We start from the raw sequence: 25,849 nt of genomic DNA, 5'->3' as shown, positions 1-25,849 counted from the left end.
GCTGATAGGCTACTGTGTCTGAATGCCAGCCAGGTCAGTCACATAGTTCCATGACATGTAATTAAGAGTCCATATGCATTTATACTGTGTATTGTAAAACAAACCCAATGGTGGAGACCATATGGGCTTACTGACATTTTATGGGGATAGAAAAAGTGAAAGGGAAAGGGGGATACCTAGTCAGTTGTACAACTGAATGCCTTCATCTGAAATGTGTCTTGCACATTTATTCCAACCCCTCTGAATCAGAGAGGTGCGGGGGGCTGCCTTAATCGACATCCACGTCTTTGGCACCCGGGGAACAGTGGACTAACTGCCTTGCTCAGGAGCAGAACGACAGATTTGTACCTTGTCAGCTCGGGGATTCGATCCAGCAGATACACAGTATACAGGCAATTCACAGACCCAATGAATAGTGCTTCCCCAAAGGGATAGGAATGCACTGTAGATACAGCCCATGTTCCTTAGTAACCAGGTACCAAAGCCCAGGTTATATAATCACACAGGTAACACTAACCTTTGTCCAAAAGATTTCAAAGAGTAAAGACATGATCAACTTTTTTCATCTGATTCTAGGTAAGTTAAGATGTACCGTTAGACAAACTGGGTGCAAAAATGTTGGTTTGTAAGAAGGCTGTGGCGGCCATCTGTAAGTCTGACTTTTTTTAAGGATATGTATTTTATTGGATTTTCTCATACAAAAAATTCACACATTCTTATAACAGGATTACAGCAGTAGTTGGACAGGCATGACAATTTCGTAAACAAATGTCAAGTTGTTAGACAGCTGTACATTGGTGTTGATATAAAAACATGTTCTATATCTAAACTGATGCTAATGAGATGTGTTTACACAGGCAGCCCAACTCCAATCAGTCTGCTGACCTTTAGTACCCATGATCTTTATGGCTCTGGAGTCCTCTGGAGTTTATTGACCCGGGTCACCTGACAGTGACCTTGGCTAACTTGACACCGTTCGTTATATAAGTCTATGGTTTGCACGTTGGCTCTGTATCACAGTGAGTTCTTCTTTCAGGTGGGAACTGAGGAGATGATGGTGACCGCTGTGCTCACCTTGTTCTGTTTCACCACAACTGATGACCAACTTCTGCAGCTGGGTCTCCAAGATCCAGCAACCCATCAGGCAAGAATGACTCTCTCAAATGGATTAACTCAGTCTGCAATTACTTGCGATTGCAAATATATAATACTGTCACTTAAATTGCTCCAGGACTATATCTCATATTTTCACACAGGAAAGTCAATGCACTGGTGGTCAGTCTTGACAAAGCAGGAAAAACATCCACTGTCAGTGAATGACATACACACCAATAGAAATATAACACAGTAATCTGGGTTGGCTGACGTAAATTGTTCTGTCTCTGTCTGGAGTGCCCCCGGTGAATGAGGGGCTTGACTCATGGGTGTGTCCGGATGGAGCTGAGAGTGGAGAACTTCCTGGTCACCCTGCTTGACATCGGTGGGGCCCTGGAGGTGCGGGGGTCCTGGAGGGATCTCTATGGGGAGGTCCATGGGTTCATCTTTGTGGTGGACTCCAGTGACCGGCAGAGGATTTAAGAGGTCCAGGAGCTTCTGACAGACCTGCTGAAGCAGCATAAAGTGGTGGGAAAACCATAACTGTTGGAAGGACTACTTCTTATATCAAGTTTGAATTAATGTAAATAGAATATTTGATCAATGCCAAAATAAAAGTTACAGCTGATTTTATAACTTTGTTATACAAGGTTCTATGAGGTGTATGGAACCCATGAGGTGACAGACAATCTATATTATCTAAACCCATTAAAACCTCAGTGTTGCCATTTACAGTGGGCAAGGATGGACAGCAGCAAAGCTGATTAGTGCTTTCAATGTAGTTTTTCCTTTTTTGAACCAACTGATGAAATGTTTTGCTCTGTTGTTGTGTTTTAGGCTGGCCAGCAAGCAGGACAAGATGAACGCCCTGCTGGGGATTGAGATAATCGAGATCCTGTCTCTGGAGAGACTGGTGAAGCAGAGCCGCTGTCTGTGCCACATTGTGAGTCTAGTCCTCGTACACACAACTCTCCACACAACTAGACAGAGAGACAGACAGCCAATCAGCTAGCCAGCCATCCAGCTAGCCAATCAGAGATACAGATTATGTTAATTATGAACAGGAGACCGATAGATACATAGACAGACACAAATCAATAGATATGATTATGTTGTGCTTTTCTGCTCAAGAAGTCCTGCTCAGCCTTCATGGACCAGCTGAGGTGGACAGACAGGAAGAAGCTGTGGGGCCTTTGCTGGCTGCTGCATGCCGTCAATCTGGATTACCCAGAACTCTGTTCTTTCATAATCAGGAACATCAGGGACAGGAGACCCCTGGCAACAGATGAGGGACAACCGTGGGAAGATGGAGAGGCCGCAGCAAGCCCAAATAGGAAAGGTAAGAGAGAGACTATAACTCTGTGCCTTCAGTTAGACTCCTAGAAAATCATCTGTCTTGGTCAATGTGTTGAGATTGCAGTGACAGAACATGTATCCATTAACTATTTCAAAGACATTTCTTAGCTATGTTAGCTAAAGCATTGTGGCATTGATATTTTTTCATGTAAAATGTTGTCTCTGTGTAGGATACGTGGCAGCAAAAATAACCTTGGTAAAGTACAACGCCTTTAAGAAAAGGACCAAAGGCCCAAGACCCCCTTACTACAACCCATTTGAGACATTGACAGTTTTAGTTCAAGATCCATATGATCTTGAAAAGATTCCTATAGTTTAAGTACAGTAAAGGTGTTATGTGTGAACTGATACACATTTTGTATTGTAGGATAATATGAAGAAAAAGAAGGGAGGCCTGCCCTGCCTGCAAACCCTCCAGAACCTCGTTCTATTACCCCACATCTTAAATTTATGGAGTTTCCATCGGCTTTTGAAGGACAAATGAAAAAGACCTGACGGCACATTTTTCTTAGTAGCCACTGTGTAGGAATTACAAAGCCAATACACCCCTGAGAAATGTGTGTTTATTTTATGTTACCAAAAGATGTGTCACAACATTCTTCGTCTTCAGAAGAAATAGAAAAGTCCTCGTCAGAAAAAGTAGACCAATACGCAGCGGAGGTCGTGTTCATCTTTGAATTTAATAAATCGCTAACGTGAACACGATACAAAAAACAACGATAGTGCAACAGTTTTGCAGGCTATACAAAAAAAACGCAGTGCAAAAACAATTCCCCACAAACACACAGACAAACACACCCAACTAATATAGGACTTCCAATCAAGGGCAACACCACACAGCTGCCTTCAATTGGAAGTCCACCCCAATTAACTCTACATAGAAACACCCAACCTAGACAGAACATAGAAAACACAACTTCTTCTGCCACGCCCTGACCAAAACTATACACCTACTCCACCTGCTGGTCAGGACGTGACATTACCCCCCCCCCCCCCCCCCTAAAGGTGCAGACCCCGAATGCACCTTCAACAGAAAAAACACAGAACACCCAAAACAACCCGAAAAAATCCCCCTAACTAAAGGGAGGGAAGGGAGGGTGGCTGCCGTCAACGACGGCACTGTGCTACACCCCCCCTCCCCAACCCACCTATATCTGGAGGTGGCTCCGGTTCTGGCAGTTCCGGGCAGACGGGCCACCCCGGCAGCTCCGGGCAGACGGGCCACTCGGACTGGGCCGGAGGACAGTCGGGCCGCCCTGGCAGACCCGGAGGACAGTCGGGCCGCCCTGGCAGACCCGGAGGACAGTCGGGCCGCCCTGGCAGACCCGGAGGACAGTCGGGCCGCCCTGGCAGACCCGGAGGACAGTCGGGCCGCCCTGGCAGACCCGGAGGACCGGCGGGCCGCCCTGGCAGACCCGGAGGACCGGCGGGCAGCTCTGGCGACTCATGACCGGCGGGCAGCTCTGGTGACTCATGACCGGCAGGCAGCTCTGGCGACTCATGACCGGCGGACAGCTCTGGCGACTCATGACCGGCGGACAGCTCTGGCGACTCATGACCGGCGGACAGCTCTGGCGACTCATGACCGGCGGACAGCTCTGGCGACTCATGACCGGCGGACAGCTCTGGTGACTCATGACCGGCGGACAGATCTGGCGACTCATGACCGGCGGACAGATCTGGCGACTCATGACTGGCGAGGCTGGGCTGACGCACTAGACGCCTGATGCGTGGTGCTGGTACTGGATATGTCAGCTTTGAAACACACACCTTAGGGCTAGTGCGTGGAGCGGGAACAGGACGTACTGGACTGGGCTGACGCACTATAATCCTGGTGCGTGGTGCTGGTACTGGATATGCCAGCTTGGGAACACGCATCTCTAGGCTAGTGCGTGGAGCGGGAACAGGATATATAGGACCGTGGAGGCTTACTGGCGGTCTCGAGCTTAAACCTGGCATCGGCCTTTCTGGCTGAATGCCTACTACCCCCTGGTAAATGCGGGGCGCTGGTATAGCGCGTACTGGCCTAAAAACACTTGGCCTCGCCATAACACCCATTATCCCGAAGCATAAGACCTGTCCATTAACTGGCCTCCGAGAAACAGTCCGGGGATTTGGCCTGGGGCTCCAAACTTGCCCCGCCAAACTACCCATATGCCCCCCCAAAAACATTTCTTGGGGTTGCCTCTCGGGTTTAATCGCCAGTCGTGTTCCTCGGTAGCATTCCCGGTCTTTGCTCCATTTCTTCCATGGGCCCTCTCCGGCCATAACTTGCTCCCATGTCCATTTCTCCCGTTTATCCAATCCAAATTCCCTCTGCTCCTTCCTCTGCTGCTTGGTCCTTTGGTGGTGGGGAATTCTGTCACAACATTCTTCGTCTTCAGAAGAAATAGAAAAGTCCTCGTCAGAAAAAGTAGACCAATACGCAGCGGAGGTCGTGTTCATCTTTGAATTTAATAAATCGCTTAAGTGAACACGATACAAAAAACAATAAACAACGATAGTGCAACAGTTTTGCAGGCTATACCAAAAAAATAAAAAAAAATATATTGTTTTTAAATAATAATAAAAAATAAAAAAACGCAGTGCATAAACAATTCCCCACAAACACACAGACAAACACACCCAACTAATATAGGACTTCCAATCAAAGGCAACACCACACAGCTGCCTTCAATTGGAAGTCCACCCCAATTAACTCTACATAGAAACACCCAACCTAGACAGAACATAGAAAACACAACTTCTTCTGCCACGCCCTGACCAAAACTATACACCTACTCCACCTGCTGGTCAGGACGTGACAATATGTTATATGAGAGTGTCAATATTTATTTACTAGTGGTTATTTAATTATCTGTAGTAAAAGTAAACAATTGTTTACAAACATGATCAATGTACGGACAAAATATTTCAATTCCTCGTAAATATAAATAGAGTTTATCTGTTTATATTGCAATTTTGATGGAAAGTGAGACTTGGTTTTATAAAGTTTCTTGGACCTTATTATATTATATGTTATATGCTATTATATGTTGCTTGCTTCGATTATGAAATGTATGCATTCACTACTGTAAGTCACTCTGGATAAGAGCGTCTGCTAAATTACTAAAATGTAAATGTAAATGTAACACTGAGGCATGCATGAGAGCATCAGCTGTTCCGGACGACTGTGTGATCACGCTCTCCATAGCCGACTTGAGTAAGACCTTTGAACAGGTCAACACACACAAGGCCGCGGGGCCAGACGGATTACCAGGACGTGTGCTCCGGGCATGTGCTGACCAACTGGCAGGTGTCTTCATTGACATCTTCAACATGTCCCTGATTGAGTCTATAATACCAACATGTTTCAAAGCAGACCGCCATAGTCCCTGTGCCCAAGAACACAAAGGCAACCTGCCTAAATGACTACAGACCCGTAGCACTCACGTCCGTAGCCATGAAGTGCTTTGAAAGGATGGTAATGGCTCACATCAACACCATCATCCCAGAAACCCTAGACTCACTCCAATTTGCATACCGCCCAAACAGATCCACAGTTGATGCAATCTCTATTGCACTCCACACTGCCCTTTCCCACCTGGACAAAAGGAACACTTATGTGAGAATGCTATTCATTGACTACAGCTCAGCGTTCAACACCATAGTACCCTCAAAGCTCATCACTAAGCTAAGGATTCTGGGACTAAACACCTCCCTCTGCAACTGGATCCTGGACTTCCTGACGGGCCGCCCCCAGGTGGTGATGGGTAGGTAGCAACAACTTGAGAGCTTCAAGTTCCTTGGTGTCCACATCAACAACAAACTACAATGGTCCAAACACACAAAGACAGTTGTGAAGAGGGCATGACAAACCCTATTCCACCTCAGGAAACTAAAAAGATTTGGCATGGGTCCTGAGATCCTCAAAAGGTTCTACAGCTGCAACATCAAGAGCATCCTGACTGGTTGCATCACTGCCTGGTACGGCAATTGCTCGGCCTCTGACCGCAAGGCACTACAGAGGGTAGTGCGTACGGCCCAGTACATCACTGGGGCTAAGCTGCCTGCCATCCAGGACCTCTACACCAGGCGGTGTCAGAGGAAGGCCCTAAAAATTGTCAAAGACCCCAGCCACCCCAGTCAAAGACTGTTCTCTTTACTACCGCATGGCAGGCGGTACCGGAGTGCCAAGTCTAGGACAAAAAGGCTTCTCAACAGTTTTTACCCCAAGCCATAAGACTCCTGAACAGGTAATCAAATTGCTACCCGGACTATTTGCATTGTGTGGCCCCCTCAACCCCTCTTTTTACGCTGCTGCTACTCTCTGTTTATCATATATGCATAGTCACTATAACTATACATTCATGTACATACTACCTCAATTGTCCCGACCAACCAGTGCTCCCGCACATTGGCTAACCGGGCTCTCTGCATTGTGTCCCACCCACCAACCCCTCTTTTACGCTACTGCTACTCTCTGTTCATCATATATGCATAGTCACTTTAACCATATCTACATGTACATACTACCTCAATCAGCCCGACTAACCGGTGTCTGTATGTAGCCTCGCTACTGTATATAGCCTGTCTTTTTACTGTTGTTTTATTTCTTTACCTACCTATTGTTCACCTAATACATTTGTTGCAATATTGGTTAGAGCCTGTAAGTAAGCATTTCACTGTTGTATTCGGCGCACGTGACAAATAAACTTTGATTTGATTTGTATGACTGTTGAAAATATTACCCACAGAAAATAAAGTCAGTGAAAGGAAAATAGCATTATGAGAGGTTACAACACCAGGTCAATTTGAGGAAATAACAAGTACAAAATTGAACTGTACAATGGGCATGCTTCCTTCACAGTTTACCATATGCCTTAAAGTGTTCTCACTGTGCTTGTTCACCTTGAAGATGATAAATGCTTCATTGCTTGACCTGGACTGCTCCTTGCAGTCCAAACAGTATTAGGACAAGCTCCAAACTATTAACCATAAAGGTGTTCCCATGTTTCCTATTTCACTACTAGGCTATTGGGTATTATTTATTTATGCATGCTAACTTTGATGTTACATTTTTGAGGATTTTTTTCTTCTTCTTGTTTGCCTATGACCAAATAATATTCAGATGACCTGATAATATTGCTTGGTATAGGAGCCCCATAAATGGGCATTTGGACCTTGTGTACAAATTTCCTGTCGCCATTTTTGTCGCTCTTCCAGAAGCCCATCCCCCTAGCATCTTCACAGGAAAGAATAGTCAGTGTTTCAGTGAATACACTGAATAGCGGCCGCGGAGAAACTAGCTTGGTGGCGAGACCGGGACATACAACACCGAAGATGGCTTCACCGAGGACGATAACCATTGTGGCCCTCTCTTTCGCTCTTGGTCTTTTTTTCGTCTTCATGGGCACCATAAAGCTCACACCAAGATTAAGCAAAGATGCTTATAGTGAGATGGTAAGTAAACCTTAGCGACCATAAACTGCAGCTGGAAGCGAAAGCCATTGTTCTGCCAATACGGACGCATTCAGGCTCTAATAATGTGCTGTGCGCTGCTGACCCACATTTGTAAAAGATCATGAAATAAAATAGCCTATAATATCTAACTGATAAATACGATTTGATTGTATGTATTGTTTCAATCGTGGGAATGAATTTACCCAAGCAAGCAATGAAATGATGGAGCCTGCTGCGTTATTATAGCCGATAATACATTCTTTATTGAAGTATAATGATAGGAAAATATTACGTTTGTCTATTTTTCTACGAAATATTACATAAAATAAAAGATGACGTTTAGGCATAATTAAAATCGAATGAATGGGCTACAGTTTATTCGGCTACAAATACATAGGCCTGTTTATTTGAAATAGCGACTAGGCATATAACAGTAGGCCTACACGTTTGTCCAGTACTAGGCCTATTTTATGGCAAATTATCTGTTATTATTAGCCTAATATGAATTTTAAAAAACTGTTTGAAGGTACATTTTTATCTAGGCTATAGGCAATGGCGGCGCGTTCGAGCAAATTCTGAGGTGCACCTGCCTGTTTTGTGCGGATATTGACTTTCCTTATTAGGCTACCAGCGATGTTAATGCTCATCTGTGCTCTGCTCCTCATCCATGTATGTTCTACTCAAAATTCTTATTCAATGGCGAATAGGCGAATCATTACATTTCAACGTTTTTGTTGATTTAGTATTTTAAGGAATATCAAAGAGTGGTTTTGGTGGTGTTACTGCAGTAGGCCCACATCAGGCCCAAGCCCTTCCTTATTCCAAATGTTCCATCCGATAGGAAAAAGGCATTTTGGTGATGCTTGTATATAATACTTACAGTTTTAACTTTTAAAACTGTATAGGTCGACTATTTTGTTAAAATCAACAACAAAAACGTATGTTACAGTGTCATGATTATAGACAAACTGGAAGGCCTAGACATGTCTCTATTGGCTCCGAATGTATTGTCTCATGAGGAACTGAAACTTCCTTAGAACAAGGTTCTACAAATCTGAGAAATGATATACTGTAGTCTATAGTGCGCCACTAATAATAAATTAAATAACCTCTTTTGCATCTATGAAAATGAATGCTGAAATGTTCTCTCTCCTCGCTTTTCAGAAACGGGCATACAAGAGCTATGCCAAGGCTTTGCCAGGTCTAAAGAAGATGGGCATCAGCTCGGTGCTGCTCCGTAAGATCATTGGCTCACTGGAGGTGGGCTGTGGTGTGGTTCTGACATTGGTGCCAGGGAGACCCAAGGATGTGGCTAACTTCCTGCTCTTGCTGGTCATGCTGGCGGTCCTCTTCTTCCACCAGTTAGTAGGAGACCCCCTGAAACGATATGCCCATGCTCTGGTCTTTGGTATTCTGCTCACCTGCCGACTGCTCATTGCCCGACAGAGTGAGGACCGACCTGAGAGGGAGGAGAGCAGGGAAGAACACATCAATGCCCAGGAAAATAACAAAGTCAAGCAGTCCTAATCAGGTCCAACCATCCCGTCTGGGCAGAGTGACAGCAAAATGGAACCTTGTGCGTTTCTTTGGATTGTAGCAATTCAGATTCAAAAGAAACACAGTCGCCACAAGGAGTGATATATCCACCCAGTCAACCACCCACCTGTCCCCTCTCCCACCCTTTTGGCTGACTGGTTATTGGTTTTACCTGCTTCCCTGCACTCTCATCCTAAAACTGCAATCCCCTTGTCCTGTATCCCAACCTTGACAGTGGACAATCATACTTGTGGCAACTGTAATCAGCTCAACTCTTTTGAAAAAATATAGGACCTGTGTCTCACCAGCCAATTGGTCCTTTTTCTCATTCCCCCCCATTTTTATTTAGCATCTATCAAAACATAAGATACAGCATGCCTATGTTTTTAGTTCGTTTTTGGCACAAACACCAATTTGAGGGACTTTGTTGGTTTTGAGAATGCTGATGTTTTCCACTATTGAAGATTGGTACTTTTCTATTTATTTTTATTTTAGGTAGGAAGATAATGATATCTCTTGAATTCAATTGTTATTTTACAGTAATTAAGCATGGTTCATAATTATATGGCTTAAAACAAACTCATAGCTTATCAGCACTGTTCAGAGATATATTGTAGTTGAACATTGACTCACATTTATTTAAATACAGTATCACCTATTTCCATTGGTATTAGTAAAATAAGAATCATTTTTGTGAATTCATATTAGTTTCGTCCAAGCTTTTTCCTGATGATTAGATTTTCTTGTAACTACTCTTAGGCATGACAATGTACCCCTTTTTCTGAAAAACCGAACTGTCAAATGGCAAGTCTTTCACTGATCTCAAATTGATTAATCACTTTGTTGGACCCAACACTGTTGTTCAAGAACTCATGTGGAGGAGAGACCTATGGGAAGGCATTTTTCTAGCAATTATGTTTAAACATACGTCTATGGTTGCTAGCCTAGTGCTCTCTATGTCTCTGGACCACAATCAATAGTCCAGCTGCTTTGTCAAATGACATATCCAATAAAGGACTTGATCTTTGTCTCTTAATAAAGGACTTTGTCTCTCTTTACATCCAATGACAAAGGCTTATGTTTATCTGTGAGTCTATTTTTCTCTGGGATTTTTAACAGTATTCTGTTGAATTACTATGTTAGAAAAGTATTCCTATGAGTATAACCATTACCACTGGGCTATTCTTGTAATAGAAATGTATTTGATTAATATATACGTGATGATATCTTCAGTGATGATGAGTAGACAAAGGGGAAGTTTCTGTCAGATGAGCAGTGTTCAGTTGGTCTTTAACATTCATAATGCTTCTCTAAAACAAAATTAGCTAAATAAAAAAATATATGGGTGAGATCTCTAAGCTGTGTCCATTATGTATCTTTTTATTCAGTTGAAATTAGCAGTTATAAACAAAACATTCAAAAAATACAATGTGTAGAAAGGAGAATGAATGCTTGGATTGCAATTCAGTTTATTGCAAAATGAGAATACCTGAACTAGGCTCCTTGAGATGAATGAGCCTACACACAGTTTATATGTAGTCCTGCTAAGGCCGTTGCACTACAATGCCCGGTGAACTACGCAAGACACTCTCGGAAGTAGTAAGTGCGCATGCGCAGAACAAACGGTCGCGCGCAAGATTTGAGTTTTGTTTGAAAGAGTTCGTGCCTGAGGAAAACACAATAAACATTTTTTTTTAGCTATGTAGCAATGGCAAAAGGTGTGAACCTGTCGAGGTCAGATTTGGACTCATCATCTGGAAGCGATTTGTCAGTTTCTAGCCGAACTTCAAACAGAAGTTTGCGAGTTGTGGAGAAAGAAAGAAGAAAGAACGAAGCTGGGGATCCATTTCTGCTTGCGCTGAAGTACTTCTCAGAAGGTAGCTAGCTAGGAAGCTGTTAGCATATAGCTACTAATGCTTGCAGAAGTCAAACGTAGCGAATGTTTTGCCTACTTTTTAAACTCCAACGTGAACTAATTGACCGTAATGGCAGCCCATGTTATATTAGTCAACATATGTAAACTATCAAGGCCGCTCAGACTTCTTCTTTTGGAAACACCTTTTTACTGTAATTTATTTTGCTACCTAGCGAGCTAACGTTAGCTGATTTACAAACGAATGCATAACAAGTGTGGGCGGGGTAACGTTATGGCTAGAAGTGCCTGAAGTACACGCACAATTTTGCTAGTCATCATTTAACTAGAATGTACAACTGTATATAGCTAATCCACAAACAGAAGAGGCAGCCTAAAGAAATTCATAAGAAACGGTTAGAAGCATCTGACTGGAAATGTTACAGCAGGATGTTACTAGCTAACAGTGTTTGTTATGAATGCTACTGTATACATTGGAATTTAATTGCTAGCTAAAAGTAACCAACTAGCTAACGTTAACTACAGCAGCCAAAGGGCATCCACCAGTGTCTGGATTCACGGCCACATGTCCTGGATTCACAGTGAGTTGTCTGTTTGTTTCCTAGTGGAGGCGGGTACCCCATGCGTAGGAAACGATGTGCTGGAGAGGAACCTGGTGCAGGTGGAGAGAGTGGGGCTCAGTCGAGGACTTCCTCCTGAGGCGATCTCTGTGATGCTGGACTACGCAATGAGCCTCCGTATGGGTACAACAACAACCAACTCTCACACTTAATGGAAACTGCCACCATTTGCTTAGACAGACTGACTGGAAATACCAATTTACACTATGACAAATTAATTTGACCATACATAACATTTCAGCTTTCCTCTCTATTTCCGGCCCTGAACAGGGGGTATGATGTGTGTTCGGGTCCTGAAGTTTCTGATCCCTGCCACCGTAGTGCCGCAGGAGGCTGTTGTTCGAGCAGTGGCGTGGTTATGCGTCAGCAAGATAGCCATCAGCACACAGGTAAAGAGCTCCTCTGTCAAAGGTCTTTGCAAGTCACACACTCACAGATTTAAAGGTTGACACTGGAGACTGGACATAACATTACAATAATACTGTTATCAGAATTGCTCTGCCCTCTCCCTCCAACTGAATGAAACGGGCGTTATGGGTGTTTTCCAGGTGCTTTTCCTTCGGTGGGTGCTGACTGTTTTCGACATGATCGACTCCAAGGACAATCTTCGAGCCGTCTATGGCTTCATCTTCCACTTTGTGACAGAGGAGAATTTGGTATGTGCAGGAATCATATTCCCCCTTGCTCTAATGATATGTTTACATTGGCAATGGATTGCATTGCTATTTAAGTCATGATGGTTTGTTTTGTGTTTCAGTCTCCTTACATCTGCCATTTGCTCTACCTTTTGACAAGGAGGGAGAGTGGTAAGTGGCATTTTGTTACTCAATGAACCTTTATGATACGGTACACGTTGTTTCTGCAGAAAAACATTGCTCTTACCCTTTTCTTGGTTTTTCCCTGTCATAGTTCGGCCATTCAGAGTCAGAAAACTGTTGGACCTCCAAACAAAAATGGTAAACAAACACAGTATTGTCCTTTTTAAGTGTTTTTGGTCAATGCTTGTAATATTTTAATGCAATTCAATACAAGTGAATGCATTGGAAACATCTAATCATTGTATTAGCATTATTAAATACTTGGTGATAAATGGCATGAGGAGAATACTTACATATTGTTTGAAGCTTTCTCTACATAATTCCCATAAAAAGTTTATCCTCAGTACTATTATCTGTAGTTATACTCTGTGAATGATTGTTACAGCCATCAAACTGAGAGTGGAATCCCCACTGTGAGCATGTTGCACTGAGAGTTCCATTATTTTCCTCTCGTCTACTGTCTCCCCAGGGCAGGCAGCCGTTCCTGTTGCACTTGCTGTCGTTGTACAAAGTGTTTTGCCCTGAATTGGTGACGCTTGCTCTTCCATCACGAATGAGGGTTAGTATGATCGATCACACCTAGTGACTTTTGTCCATTGCACAAAACCACACATTGTCGTTCACCAAACATCAGGGTTGGGGTCTATTTCATCCATATCAAATCCGGAAGTAAACTCTAATTCCAATCCAATTGTCTTAATTGAAACCCTGACAAACATACTTCATGTCACGTGTATGTTTTCTGCTGTCGTTCAGAGTGGGTTTAAGAATCACAACTCCACGTGGAAGGCAGCGCTCAGTGCTGTCCAGAAGAGGAACAATGGCCAAGTGTCGTCTGACATCAGCCTGACCCTAGGAGTGAAACACAAGACCAACTCCAGGAAGAGGGTATGGAGATCAGATGAGCTGTGGCATAACAGGGAGACCAATGATCTTAACGGTGTCTTTGTTTTTTAATGGTCTTAGTGCTAATTTATAGCATTTAGAAGAATATTGGTGCTTGCTAAATTCTAATTATTACGGGGTCAGTCACTATTTATTGCATTCAAAGTCTACTGAGTATACAAAACATTAAGAACACTTTCCATGACAGACTTACCAGCTGAAAGATATGATCCCTTATTGATGCCACTTGTTAAATCCACTTCAGTCAGTGTGGATGAAGGGGACGAGACAGGTTAAAGAAGTATTTTTAAGCCTTGAGACAATTGAGACATTGATTGTGTATGTGTGCCGTTCATAGGGCGAATGGGCAAGACAAAAGATTTGGCTTTAAACGCTGTATGGTAGTAGGTGCCTGATGCGCCGGTTTGACTGTGTCAAGAACTGCAACACTGCTGGGGTTTTCTGTTTCAACCGTTTCCCGTGTGTATCAAAAATGATCCAAATCACAACCAGCTAACTTGACACAACTGCAGGAGACATTGGAGTCAACATGGGCCAGCATCCCTGTGGAATGCTTTCCACACATTATTTAGCCCTAACGAATTGAGGCTGTTCTGAAGGGAAAAGGGGGTGCAACTTAATAATAGGAAGGTGTTCCTAATGTTTGGTATACTCTGTGTATGTTAGACTGTAAACATTTTATTCACTTTTGTCCTACATAGACCAAGCCCTTCTTGTTTTGTTTCTGTAGCTAATGAGCTGTTTACAAATCGGTAATCAAATATCGTACTGATATTCCAATCACTGATCCATCTGTCAGAAATACCATCACCTGGAGGTGCCATCACTGAGCTCATCTGTCCAGAGAAACTCCCCCTTCTCCAGCAGCAGGAAGTTCTTCCCCCTGGAGCAACTCCACACCTTCCCAGAGCTGCTGGACAACCTCCACCGCATAGAGGTAGCCCTCTCCTCCCCTCTCTCTCACTGTCTTTTTATCTGTCTGCCCCCCCCCCCCCCCCCCCCCTCCTTCTCTCTCAGCGGTCTGATTAGTCACACAGCTGTATAGCCTAGAGGTACTTTGATTTGAAACAGATGGAAGGTGTGGATTTAAGCAGGACGGAAAATACTTTGTTTTGGAGGTGCCCAGCACTGTCCGTTTCACTTTAGTGTTATTCTGCAGCCACATGGGGGTGCTATGTCACCGGCACAGTTTTGTTGGATAACAGAATAGACCAAGGGCTCAACCTCGTCTGCCACTCAATTTGACTGCTGGCAGTGTTGTGTTTATTACCCTGAGCCATAAAACCGATTCATGAGCGCTCTCCATGTCGTTTTTGTTTTTTAAATTTGTCATTGCTCTGTTTAGACTTCATCAGGGTGTGTTTGTCCCAAACGAGTCATTAATTAACCGGCCAACAGAGATGTATAACTTGGAGCCACATTGAAAAGGTTATAAAGCGTTGACAATTACAAAAGTGCTTCACACAAATACGGTTTGCTTGGTAGATCCATTGACCTGATCAACTCAGATACATTTCTTTAAAAGGTTTAAGGACATTTACGCTTCACGCTACATAAATTCCCCACACGCAGCCAACATTTGCAACAAGCCGTTCTGCCAGCACTTTCTACTTTTTATGGCTGTGGGTGGACAGGACAGATCAGCTAGTACTGTCCATCATGCAGCTCAAACAAATCAGAGGAACGATGCGTTTGCTCCTTATAATTATTGGAAGACTCGGCCATGTCTGTTGACAATCTCTCTTTATTTATTAAGTTCCCATATTGCCGTGCAGCTATTCACACAACAGACAAACAGGCCAGTCCATGTGGAGAAATGTCTGAATTCTGCCTGCCTGCCACAGACATGACCATGATTACTGTATTATGAGTATAAGTAGATGTGACAGATTTAGTCCAGTCACTCAGTGACAGATTGATTGCTCACTCATTGAAAACAAGGACACGGGCAACAGATTCTCTCCTTCAATAGGGGCTGCGAATATCCTGACATAAAGCTATTTAGAACATGATGCTGGCTTGGTGTTAGATGGCGCCCCACTTTGTATGCTGAATTGTATTTGTTTGTGTGTTGTGGGGGTGTGTTTAAAGCGTGAGTGGATGGTGGGGTTTGATGTGCGTACCACAAATGTGTGTATAATAATCATGTCTCCCTTCCACAGCTCCCATCCCAGATGGGTTCTCTGCTGGGGTCCAATCTGGCCCTCTGTTACCTGGACTACGTACAGGATGACTCCGCCTTCCTCCGACTCAACTTCTGGCTGGGCCACGCCCTCCATGAGGGTACAATCACTAACCAACCACTACGTCTTCCTCAGTTGTCTCTGTCGCTGCGGAAATGTGGCGGCAGGTAGCCTAGCGGTTAGAGTGTTGAGCCAGTAACCGAAAGGTTGGTCGTTCGAATCCCCGAGCCGACTAGGTGAAAAAAAAATCTGTCGATCTTCCCACTTAACCCTAAATGGTTCAGTAGTAGAATTTTTGTTACAGGGTACTTCTGTCAAATGCTCTACTGATTGAACCCTCGTCCATTCCCAGTAGGCATTGCAAAGCAACGCTCTGTAGAAAAGCTTTTATGAAAATAAAAAGGTTCGGTGTCAAGATTGTACAAATCCACAATGTGATTCTGTCATCACCCCTTGTTTTTTGTTCTCTTCTTTCCCCTGACCTTTTCAACATTTAAAATATCTTTTATTTTCCTCTCTTTGTTTTGTGTTTCAGAGTTTCTGTTCTGCAGTGGGGACGGGGGCTCCGGGAGTTCGTCCGAGGCCCTGCACCTCCTCAACAGGTTGCTCTCCACGCAGCAGTTCCTCCAGGTGAGCCCCCCTCCAGGCTCCTCTCACCCTGTCACCCCCAGTTCCCGTCCCCGCCTCTCCCTTTTATGCCAGATTTGGATCTGTCAGAGCGTGTTAAACTCTTCTCTGCTCCCACTCTCTTCCCCCTCGCTGCTCGTTAATAAATGATGCCACAGTCAAACGCTCATTTGAGATGCGTATGTTTTGTCTCTCCATCCCTCTCTCCCCTCAGGAGGGCTTCTCCAGCACCGAGGGCTTCCTCTACAAGTTCCTGAATGTTTGGGATGGTTCACTCCTCCGCCCCCAGATTCTGGGCCTTCTGAGTGACATCCCCGTGGTCCCCAGTTCCTGTGAGTAGGCCCTGTTCGCTTGGCTGCCTTGCTCTCCTCCACTCTCTCTCCTCTAATTAAACTGCTGAACTGTAACTGCGGGAAGACACGTGACTATGCAATCCCCAGCACATGGCAGGCTGGCAGCATATACCAGGGAGCCTGGGAAAAGTAGTCAGGTGGTTGAATTAAACGTAGTCATGTGGTCGAATTAAATGGTTTGTGCAAATTTCCTTGCTCTCCTCCATCTCTCTCAGGTATCAACCAGCTTCTGTTTGAGCCTCTCATGCAGCTGTTCTTCACCTCCACGCTGTTCTTCAAGGTAATAGTCAACAGAATGCCTCCAGATCCCGCATTCAATAAATTATAATAAGTTTGCATCATACCGCTATATCCATTTACAGTCCAGTTATCAGCTCCCTTTTAATCCTGGGTTGTATTCATTTGGCACCAAATGGAAGAGAACTTACTGAAACAGGGAGGAACTACTTGTTCAGTGAGAACCATTTTGTTTTCTGATGAGACGTTTTACACCATTTTTCTTCTGTGTGCCCAGTTGTCATTGTAAATGTATTTTTTCCCACTTTGAATAAGTACCAACCCTCTGTTGTCTGTCCAGTGCAGTGTGATTGACTGTCTGAACAACATGCTGTCGAAGTGGTTGACCTGGCACTCTGTGTACGCCCTGGAGGACGGCCTGGACATCAGTCTCCACAGCCACACACCCATGTGAGTCTCACTGTCCGTCACACACTTCCAACACCAAAGCCCTGTAACTTCCTTTAGTTAAAGACACATTTCACTGTCTTCCTCGCCGGTATTCTAACTCTTCACAAACGGCCAATCCCTGTCAATACATGTTTATTCCCTTCCCATTTCAAACTTCACCTCTGCAGAGAAACTCAATGAAAAGCGGTGCCGAAATCAATGTCTGAGGTGTGTGGTTGTCAACCTCCTCGGTTTCTCCTCAGCGCTGTCCTCTGGAACGCCGCAGCGTAATGAACTGCAGTGTGTGTGTCTCTCCGCCCGGCATCATTGCTGCACACTCAGCGCTGATTTGGTTATTGTCTTTTATTGCATTAACCGGGGTGGGCGGGGCTGCTGAAGGAGAAATTAATATGATCCAAGGACAAAGCCCCCCGTTTGAGCTTCTCACTAGTCCCATGCATCATTACCATTCACCCGTTTCCTTGTTATTAAGGCCTTTGTTTTATGTTCCGTTACGTGACCATTCTTCAACTCCTCCCCAGGAACATGACTCTGTCTGGCTTCATGGACTCAGTCGTGGAGCTGGTGCATTTCGTGGGCCGCCTGTCCGCCGTGGGGCTACAGCTAGAGGGCTGCCACTCCCTGCTCCTCAGCTTCATCCTGGACTTCTACGAGACGGTAATCAAGCCAGATGAAGCTAGTACATTTCATTGAATACATAAAGGGGGGAAAAAGTCCAGTGATCCCTTATAGTGATCCCATCCATGCAGGACTGTTAGAACCCTGTGGTTGTCCACCGTAATCATATTCACTTTAACCAGAGTGCACTGGATCAGTTGCTCCATATTCATGGTCCGTTTAGAAAAGGAGACAACCGTGTTCGTTGTGGGGGTGTTGACGTGTGTGCCCCTGTGCGTGCCATTCAGGTGTGTGACATGTTCCTGAAGTACGGGCTCCCCCTGGTGGTCATGCCCCCCGTGGGCGTGTTCTACCCAGCCCTGTTTGCCACCGACCCCGTCAGCGTGGACCGCCTCGGCTACATCATGTACAGGTGAGTAGGAGTGGTGACGTCAACGCCAGTATTATCATGTCAACACCGGGCCTGTTGGAAGTCAACACCGTCACGTCAGAGTGTCATCTTTTCACAAACAAAGTGCGGTCACTGCCATGCTTTGTGCAAATCATCTGCATGTATGTCAAACTTTCTCCTGTATATATTTGATGACGCAGGTGAATGGTAAGCTGTCTTGGTACAGCTCGCCAGCCAGAACATTACATTCATGATAATGAAGGGTCAAGGGTGCAGAATTGCGCTAAGATCCATTTTCCCGGATAACTTTTCAGGCCCATGAAGAATGCAAACGGCATGCATAACTCGAAGCACGAATGTCTTGTCGCACAAATACACAAAGCATACATCTATAGCAGGGATGTACTAGTTAAATCATACATCTACAGCAGGGGTTCTCTAGTACTAGTTAAAGCATACATCTTTAGCAGGGGTCCTCTAGTACTAGTTAAAGCATACGTCTATAGCAGGGGGTCCTCTAGTACTGGTTAAAGCATACGTCTATAGCAGGGGGTCCTCTAGTACTGGTTAAAGCATACGTCAACAGCAGGGGGTCCTCTAGTACTGGTTAAAGCATACGTCTATAGCAGGGGGTCCTCTAGTACTGGTTAAAGCATACGTCTATAGCAGGGGGTCCTCTAGTACTGGTTAAAGCATACGTCTATAGCAGGGGGTCCTCTAGTACTGGTTAAAGCATACGTCTATAGCAGGGGGTCCTCTAGTACTGGTTAAAGCATACGTCTATAGCAGGGGGTCCTCTAGTACTGGTTAAAGCATACGTCTATAGCAGGGGGTCCTCTAGTACTGGTTAAAGCATACGTCTATAGCAGGGGGTCCTCTAGTACTGGTTAAAGCATACGTCTATAGCAGGGGGTCCTCTAGTACTGGTTAAAGCATACGTCTATAGCAGGGGGTCCTCTAGTACTGGTTAAAGCATACGTCTATAGCAGGGGGTCCTCTAGTACTGGTTAAAGCATACGTCTATAGCAGGGGGTCCTCTAGTACTGGTTAAAGCATACGTCTATAGCAGGGGGTCCTCTAGTACTGGTTAAAGCATACGTCTATAGCAGGGGGTCCTCTAGTACTGGTTAAAGCATACGTCTATAGCAGGGGGTCCTCTAGTACTGGTTAAAGCATACGTCTATAGCAGGGGGTCCTCTAGTACTGGTTAAAGCATACGTCTATAGCAGGGGGTCCTCTAGTACTGGTTAAAGCATACGTCTATAGCAGGGGGTCCTCTAGTACTGGTTAAAGCATACGTCTATAGCAGGGGGTCCTCTAGTACTGGTTAAAGCATACGTCTATAGCAGGGGGTCCTCTAGTACTGGTTAAAGCATACGTCTATAGCAGGGGGTCCTCTAGTACTGGTTAAAGCATACGTCTATAGCAGGGGGTCCTCTAGTACTGGTTAAAGCATACGTCTATAGCAGGGGGTCCTCTAGTACTGGTTAAAGCATACGTCTATAGCAGGGGGTCCTCTAGTACTGGTTAAAGCATACGTCTACAGCAGGGGGTCCTCTAGTACTGGTTAAAGCATACGTCTACAGCAGGGGGTCCTCTAGTACTGGTTAAAGCATACGTCTATAGCAGGGGGTCCTCTAGTACTGGTTAAGAAGGTCCGGTCAGACACACTTCCTAGGTCGCAAAGGTCCGGATGGATATTGTCATTCATTGGCGTAGTAACAAACTCCCACCTCGCAACCCCAAACTGTTCACACCCCTCTTGTTGGTGGAGAGTTTAAAAGCTAATTTCCCTCAATTCTACACATTTTGCATGTGGCAGGGAATTGTTTTTGCTGTTTTTTTGTGTTTTTAGCTCATTTCTCGCAATTCAACATTTACGTGTCTTATGTGTTCATATAATACCGAGGTTGAAGCTCGACTGGATCCGTGGTCCATATTTGACCCCCTTCTGGGTCCGGATCTGGACTTATGTCCACTAGTTGAGTATGGGGGAAATCTATAGCATGACAAAAGACCACTGCTTTTATTAAAACAGGCCAAACATCTGGTCTTAGCAACTGCTGCTACTATGGTGGTTGTTTTTAAGCTTGTTATTGTAAAATGTTCTGCTCGCAATAAATGGCCTTTTGGACAGATGTTTACATAACATGGAAAGCAATGTCGTTGCTTTTCCACCCTTATACAGACCACTAAAGTTGTTTCTCTTTTTTCAAGGTACAAGAAGAACCTGACCTCTGCTAAGTGCCAACAACAGGAGACCAAGGTAATAGAAGCACTCCCTTTTTAAGATATGTTTTCTGCTTTGCAAATCTAACAGTGTTTTTGCATAATCAAGCAATTCAAGGCTCCTGGTGAGGAGACGTCTACCCGTCCACATGATGAATGAAACTATTAGAATTAAGTGCTGATTAAAGAATTGCAATTTTGGTGGTTACTCGTTCAAACAAAAAACCCAATTCTAGTGTATGAAGGCAATTGAATTTGGAAGTAGATACTGCTATTTGTATACAGTGCCTTCAGAAAGTATACACACCCCTTGACTGAGATTTTGTGTCACTGATCTACACACACTACCCCATAATGTGAAAGTGGAATTGTTTTCAGAAATGTTTACAAATGAATTAAAAATGAAAAGCTGAAATGTCTTGAGTCAATAAGTATTCAACCCACATACAATTATTTGTAAGGTCCCTCCGTCGTGCAGTGAATTTCAATTTCAACCACAAAGACCAGTGAGGTTTTTCAATGCTTCGCAAAGAAGGGCACCTATAGACAGGTTGGTTGTTTAGCAACAAAAACGACACATGCGCAACCATGGGGCAAAACAGAAGAGGTTGGTTTAGATTGTTGACAATGTATAAGCTTTATTTTGTCTCCAATGTTTATTGAAAACATATACATTTGCACATAAGCACTAGTTGTCTTTCAAATACATCGTTACAGTTGTTGGTTAGATAGCTAGCGAATTTTTGCCATATAAGCATTGTCATGAAATCTCTCAAAACAAGACATGGTGTCAATAACAAGCTGAAACGAGCCACTTACAATTCCCAACATGGCAGTTTCTTATCATTCCTGCAATCTGGCCTTCCAGAATCACAGCAACAGGCTGAGTTCTGCCCCATGGAAGCACGCACATTGTTTTCATAATGTTGTCAGCAACCCATCTAAAGGTAAATGCGTAAAAGAAAATACAAAATAGCAGACATTGAATATCTCTTTGAGCATGGTGCAGTTATTAATTACACTTTGGATGGTGTATCAATACACCAGTCACTACAAAGATACAGGCATCCTCCTTAACTCAGTGTCCAGAGAGGAAGGAAACCACTCAGGGATTTCACCAAAGGCAATGGTGACTTTAAAACAGTTACAGTGATAGGACAAAACTGAGGATGGATCAACAACATTGTAGTTACTCCACAATACAAACCTAAATGACAGAGTGAAAAGGAAGCCTGTACAGAATAAAATATTCCAAAACATCCATCCTGTTTGCAATAAAGTAAAACTGCAAAATAATGTGGCAGAGACATTAACTTTTTGTCCTGAATACAAAGTGTTATGTTTTGGGAAAATCCAACACAGCACCTCATTGAGGTACACACTGCATGTTTTTAAGCATGGTGGTGGCTGCATCATGTTACGGGTATGCTTGTCAACGGCAAGGACTAGGAACTTTTTTTTAGGATAATAAATGGCAAAATCCTAGAGGAAAACCTGGTTCAGTTTGCTCTCCAACAGACGCTGGGAGACAAATTCACCTTTCAGCAGGACAATAGCCCTAAAACACAATGCCAAATATACATGAGTTGTTTACCAAGATTATATTTTTAAAATTGTTTATTAAACTTTATTTAACTAGGCAAGTCGGTTACAAACAAATTCTTATTTATAATGACTGCCTAACCCGGACGAAGCTGGGCCAATTGTGCGCAGCCCTAAGAGACTCCCAATCACGGTCGGTTGTGATACAGCCTGGAATCGAACCAGGTCTGTAGTGAAGCTTCTAGCACTGAGATGCAGTGCCTTAAACCGCTGCCTCACTCGGTAGCCCATATTGAGTGGCCTAGTTACAGTTTTGACTCAAATCGGCTTGAAAATCTATGGCAAGACTTAAATGGCTGTCTAGCAATGATAACTTGACAGAGCTTGAAGAATTTAAGAATAATGTGCAAATGTTGCGCAATCCAGGTGCGCAAAGCTCTTAGAGACTTTGCCAGTAAGAGTCACCGCTCTAATCGCTGCCAAGGTGGTTCTACAAAGTATTGTATCAGGGGTGTGAATATTTATGTAAATGAGAGAATTCTGTATTTCATTTTCAATAAATTTTCTAACATTTCTAAAAACATGTTTTCACTTTGTCATTATGGGGTATTGTGTGTACATGGGTCAGGGGAAAAAATCGATTTAATACGGGCTTTAACACAAAGTGGAATAAGTCAAGGGGTCTGAATACTTTCCGAAGGCACTTGGTACGAAACAATATATGTTTACCTCATATTTCCGGCAGCGTCTTACCAAGAGAAATGGATCCGGTAAGCGGAATGCAAATTGGTCAGCGCGGGCAGACATTATCAATAATGGGCCTGGCTTTTAACCACCCAACACCCTTTCCCTGGTGATATTCTGTGAGAGAGCCTATTTATTTAGCATGTGTCATACACTTATTCAGTGTTTAAACTACATCTCCATCGCTCTTTTTTTTCTTCTCGTCATCCCTCCATTGCAACAGGTGTTTCACATCAGCAGGCAGACGTACCGGGAGTTTAACCACTACCTGTCCTTCATGGTGAGCTGCCTGTGGAACGCCAAGATGTTCCTTCCCGGCATGGCCATCGTGGTGGACCAGGAGCTCCTGTCTCTCAGCAAAGTGCCCGAGCCCTGGACCAGCTTCGACCTCATCCACCACCCTGCCTTCCTCGGCTACGCCCTCGACTTTCATCACAAGGTGAGTGAGAATTTTAATGTAATTTAGAAAATGTTGGCCATTATTTACTTATTGCATTCTTTTCGGCATTATTTAAAGTCCAAATCCGTGAAACTAATATTGTATATCATTTTCATAATTGTCCACTAAATGTTTGTGCTCAGTTTATATGTGAAGTCTAATTTTCAAATTTCAAGAGAAACACCTGACGCACAAGGGAGCAGCCATCCTCTCCAGTTGAATACATTTTAAGGCTGGACAAGGAGATGAATGTGGTATTAATGTATCTTTTATACAAGATCCATTAATACAGAATCACATTTTATTATTCATGGGCGCTGCATGAGACTTGATTTTTCATCATGTTTAATTATCCAAGTACTTCTTTTTGGTCAGAATCACACCCAGTAGACTGTTCTACTGAGATTTACTGGGAGGGGGGGGGACTGTTGAATATTAATGCTTTTCTCTTTGTCAGTGTTGGCCAGAGAGGAAGGAAGTGGATCTCAATTTCATAAAGGTACCGCAGTCTTACCACTTATTTTGTTTTAATGTACTGTACGTACGTGCACTGATGTGTATTTTAAAGTGTGCCGTTTGATTTTTAATTGACCTCATGCTACTGATCAGCAGTCCTGGATGGTCCTTTTGTAATGGATGGTCTGTAACGCTGTCTGTCTGTAGGCCAGGAAGCAATGGGACTGGTACCTGGAGTTCCTCTTCTCTCAGGGCTTTCAGGGCCTCCGACAGTTTGTTCAGAGTAACATCACCCGACGCTCTGCGGCTGGAACCAATGACCAGGGTCAGGGAGACAGGCAACCCACAAGCAGTTAAACAACAGAGAACAAAACACAAGACTGAAACTTCTCCTTGTTGTAAAGGACGTGTACATGTTTTTATCTCTTGCCATCTTCTCCAAGGCAAAATTCACAAGAAAATTCCCTACTAGACTATCTCTGTAAATAGACACTTTTTAAAATCTTGATGTATTTTTATTATGTCTTGTCCATATTTTAATTCCGCTTGGTGCTCATGTGTTGTCTGTTCTCGTGTATAGCTTACGCATCTATCGATTTATTTCTGTGGAACTTGCACATTAATAAGAATAGGATTTTCTTTTAGACTAAAGGATCCACCCCCTGGTCTTTTACTAAATTACACCAATGCTCCTAAAAAGCAAACATTAAACATGCTGGAACATGCGAACTTAGTGAGAATTATAATCTGTTTTCTATTAAAAGCCATTGGTATAATTCATTATGGGGAAGTCATCAGTATCTTTTGCAGGTAATGGCTCAACCTTCTGGAAAACATTTTCCCTTAATTGAAGGATCCATCTGGATAGTTAATAGGCCCTTGGCTTTTCCAGTTAACTTGGAACCTGCTGGGTGCAGCGAAACACATTGCATGCCAGACACACACTCCATTCTCACGGTGCCACCATAGACTTCCCATCTGAGCATCACCATTACTGACAGGTCTGCTTTATATGTATTATGGCTGTATTCATGTCAATATGTCGAGTCAATACTTCAGCCCATTGTTCCTTTTTATTTTTCAACGTAGTGTAGTGGTGCGTGGGTCAGCTGTTTGTGCACCCACCTGCAATTGTGAGTAACCCAGCCGCAACCGCCTGACTACAGCCAATTTGAAAATCTGAGGCCCGCACCTGACCCTAACCCGCTAATATAGAAGAGACAAGGATTTTTGTTGTTGCCTGATTTAGATAAGTTTCTGCTTATTTCTGACATTTTGGTAGGCTATTTGTAAGTCAACTTGTCTATAGTTAGATAGGCTACATGCAGCTTCTCTTGTCATTAGCCTATATGTTGCCCTAGAAAGCTAAATAAACCCTTGCTCGCCAGTATGTCAAATGTCAATACAATGAATGCTTCAAACTATACTTGTGGGGAGAAATGTATTCTGTGTGGCTGCACCCCTGCCCAGGCATTTGAAATTCATATATTAGGTCCTAATGAATTTAAGTTGACTGATTTCCTTATATGAACTGTAACTCAGTAAAATAGTTGAAATTGTTGCGTTTATTTATTTTCTCAGTATAGTTGACATCGGTAAAGTTTTCTGTCATCTTGGCTTCTTTTGCGGAGCAAAGACGTTTAGGGACTGGGGATCAAATGCAATATAAAAAGAAACAGGAAACATTTTCTGTGCAAAAGGTCCAAATGACATCAGTTTGACTGGTTGTAAGGAAATAGAAAGCTGTGAAAACGACCCAAAATGTTTGAACAGATTTCAGATCTGCTTGGATGGATATTTTATGTGGTTGAAATACTATCAGCTTTTATGATGCTGGTACAGACAGCACCTCCAGACATTTGCATTATCTCAATAAATCCTTTTTCTCAACCCCTGTTCTCGAAGTCAAAAATCAGCCTACATTTTGTGTATCA

The 25,849-nt window shown here is 43.7% G+C and overlaps 3 protein-coding genes across 4 annotated transcripts; all 3 read left to right on the top strand.

Annotated features, from left to right (window-relative positions):
* The first annotated feature begins 1,043 nt into the window (after nucleotides 1-1,043).
* On the top strand, nucleotides 1,044-2,881 carry LOC115204886 (ADP-ribosylation factor-like protein 13B). The gene is made up of 4 exons (XM_029770487.1): nucleotides 1,044-1,623; nucleotides 1,933-2,038; nucleotides 2,230-2,434; nucleotides 2,622-2,881. The coding sequence occupies exons 2-4, from the start codon at nucleotides 1,955-1,957 to the stop codon at nucleotides 2,768-2,770; spliced, it is 438 nt and encodes a 145-aa protein (XP_029626347.1). The 5' UTR covers nucleotides 1,044-1,623; nucleotides 1,933-1,954; the 3' UTR covers nucleotides 2,771-2,881.
* A 4,761-nt stretch (nucleotides 2,882-7,642) lies between these two features.
* LOC115205304 (transmembrane protein 35A) lies at nucleotides 7,643-10,787 on the top strand. Its single transcript, XM_029771121.1, has 2 exons — nucleotides 7,643-7,893; nucleotides 9,058-10,787. Exons 1-2 carry the CDS (start codon nucleotides 7,774-7,776, stop codon nucleotides 9,418-9,420), a joined length of 483 nt encoding a protein of 160 aa, XP_029626981.1. The 5' UTR covers nucleotides 7,643-7,773; the 3' UTR covers nucleotides 9,421-10,787.
* A 222-nt stretch (nucleotides 10,788-11,009) lies between these two features.
* Nucleotides 11,010-25,809, top strand: LOC115205303 (centromere protein I). 2 transcript variants are annotated; one of them, XM_029771120.1, is made up of 20 exons: nucleotides 11,010-11,306; nucleotides 11,908-12,039; nucleotides 12,193-12,311; nucleotides 12,471-12,578; nucleotides 12,680-12,728; nucleotides 12,832-12,878; nucleotides 13,210-13,299; nucleotides 13,497-13,628; nucleotides 14,446-14,583; nucleotides 15,809-15,929; nucleotides 16,365-16,459; nucleotides 16,671-16,788; nucleotides 17,025-17,089; nucleotides 17,387-17,496; nucleotides 18,018-18,153; nucleotides 18,402-18,526; nucleotides 20,723-20,771; nucleotides 23,244-23,459; nucleotides 23,917-23,958; nucleotides 24,123-25,809. In XM_029771120.1, exons 1-20 carry the CDS (start codon nucleotides 11,138-11,140, stop codon nucleotides 24,270-24,272), a joined length of 2,211 nt encoding a protein of 736 aa, XP_029626980.1. In that variant the 5' UTR covers nucleotides 11,010-11,137; the 3' UTR covers nucleotides 24,273-25,809. The 2 variants fall into 2 exon arrangements, with proteins under 2 accessions (XP_029626980.1, XP_029626979.1); XM_029771119.1 differs by having other exon boundaries at nucleotides 11,908-12,045.
* Nucleotides 25,810-25,849: the final 40 nt, after the last annotated feature.

Source organism: Salmo trutta, chromosome 13 (assembly GCF_901001165.1).
Source record: "Salmo trutta chromosome 13, fSalTru1.1, whole genome shotgun sequence".
In the NCBI taxonomy this organism is placed as follows: domain Eukaryota; kingdom Metazoa; phylum Chordata; class Actinopteri; order Salmoniformes; family Salmonidae; genus Salmo; species Salmo trutta.
The sequence above is the reverse complement of the archived record's forward strand: the minus strand, read 5'-3'. Positions and strand labels throughout refer to the sequence as shown.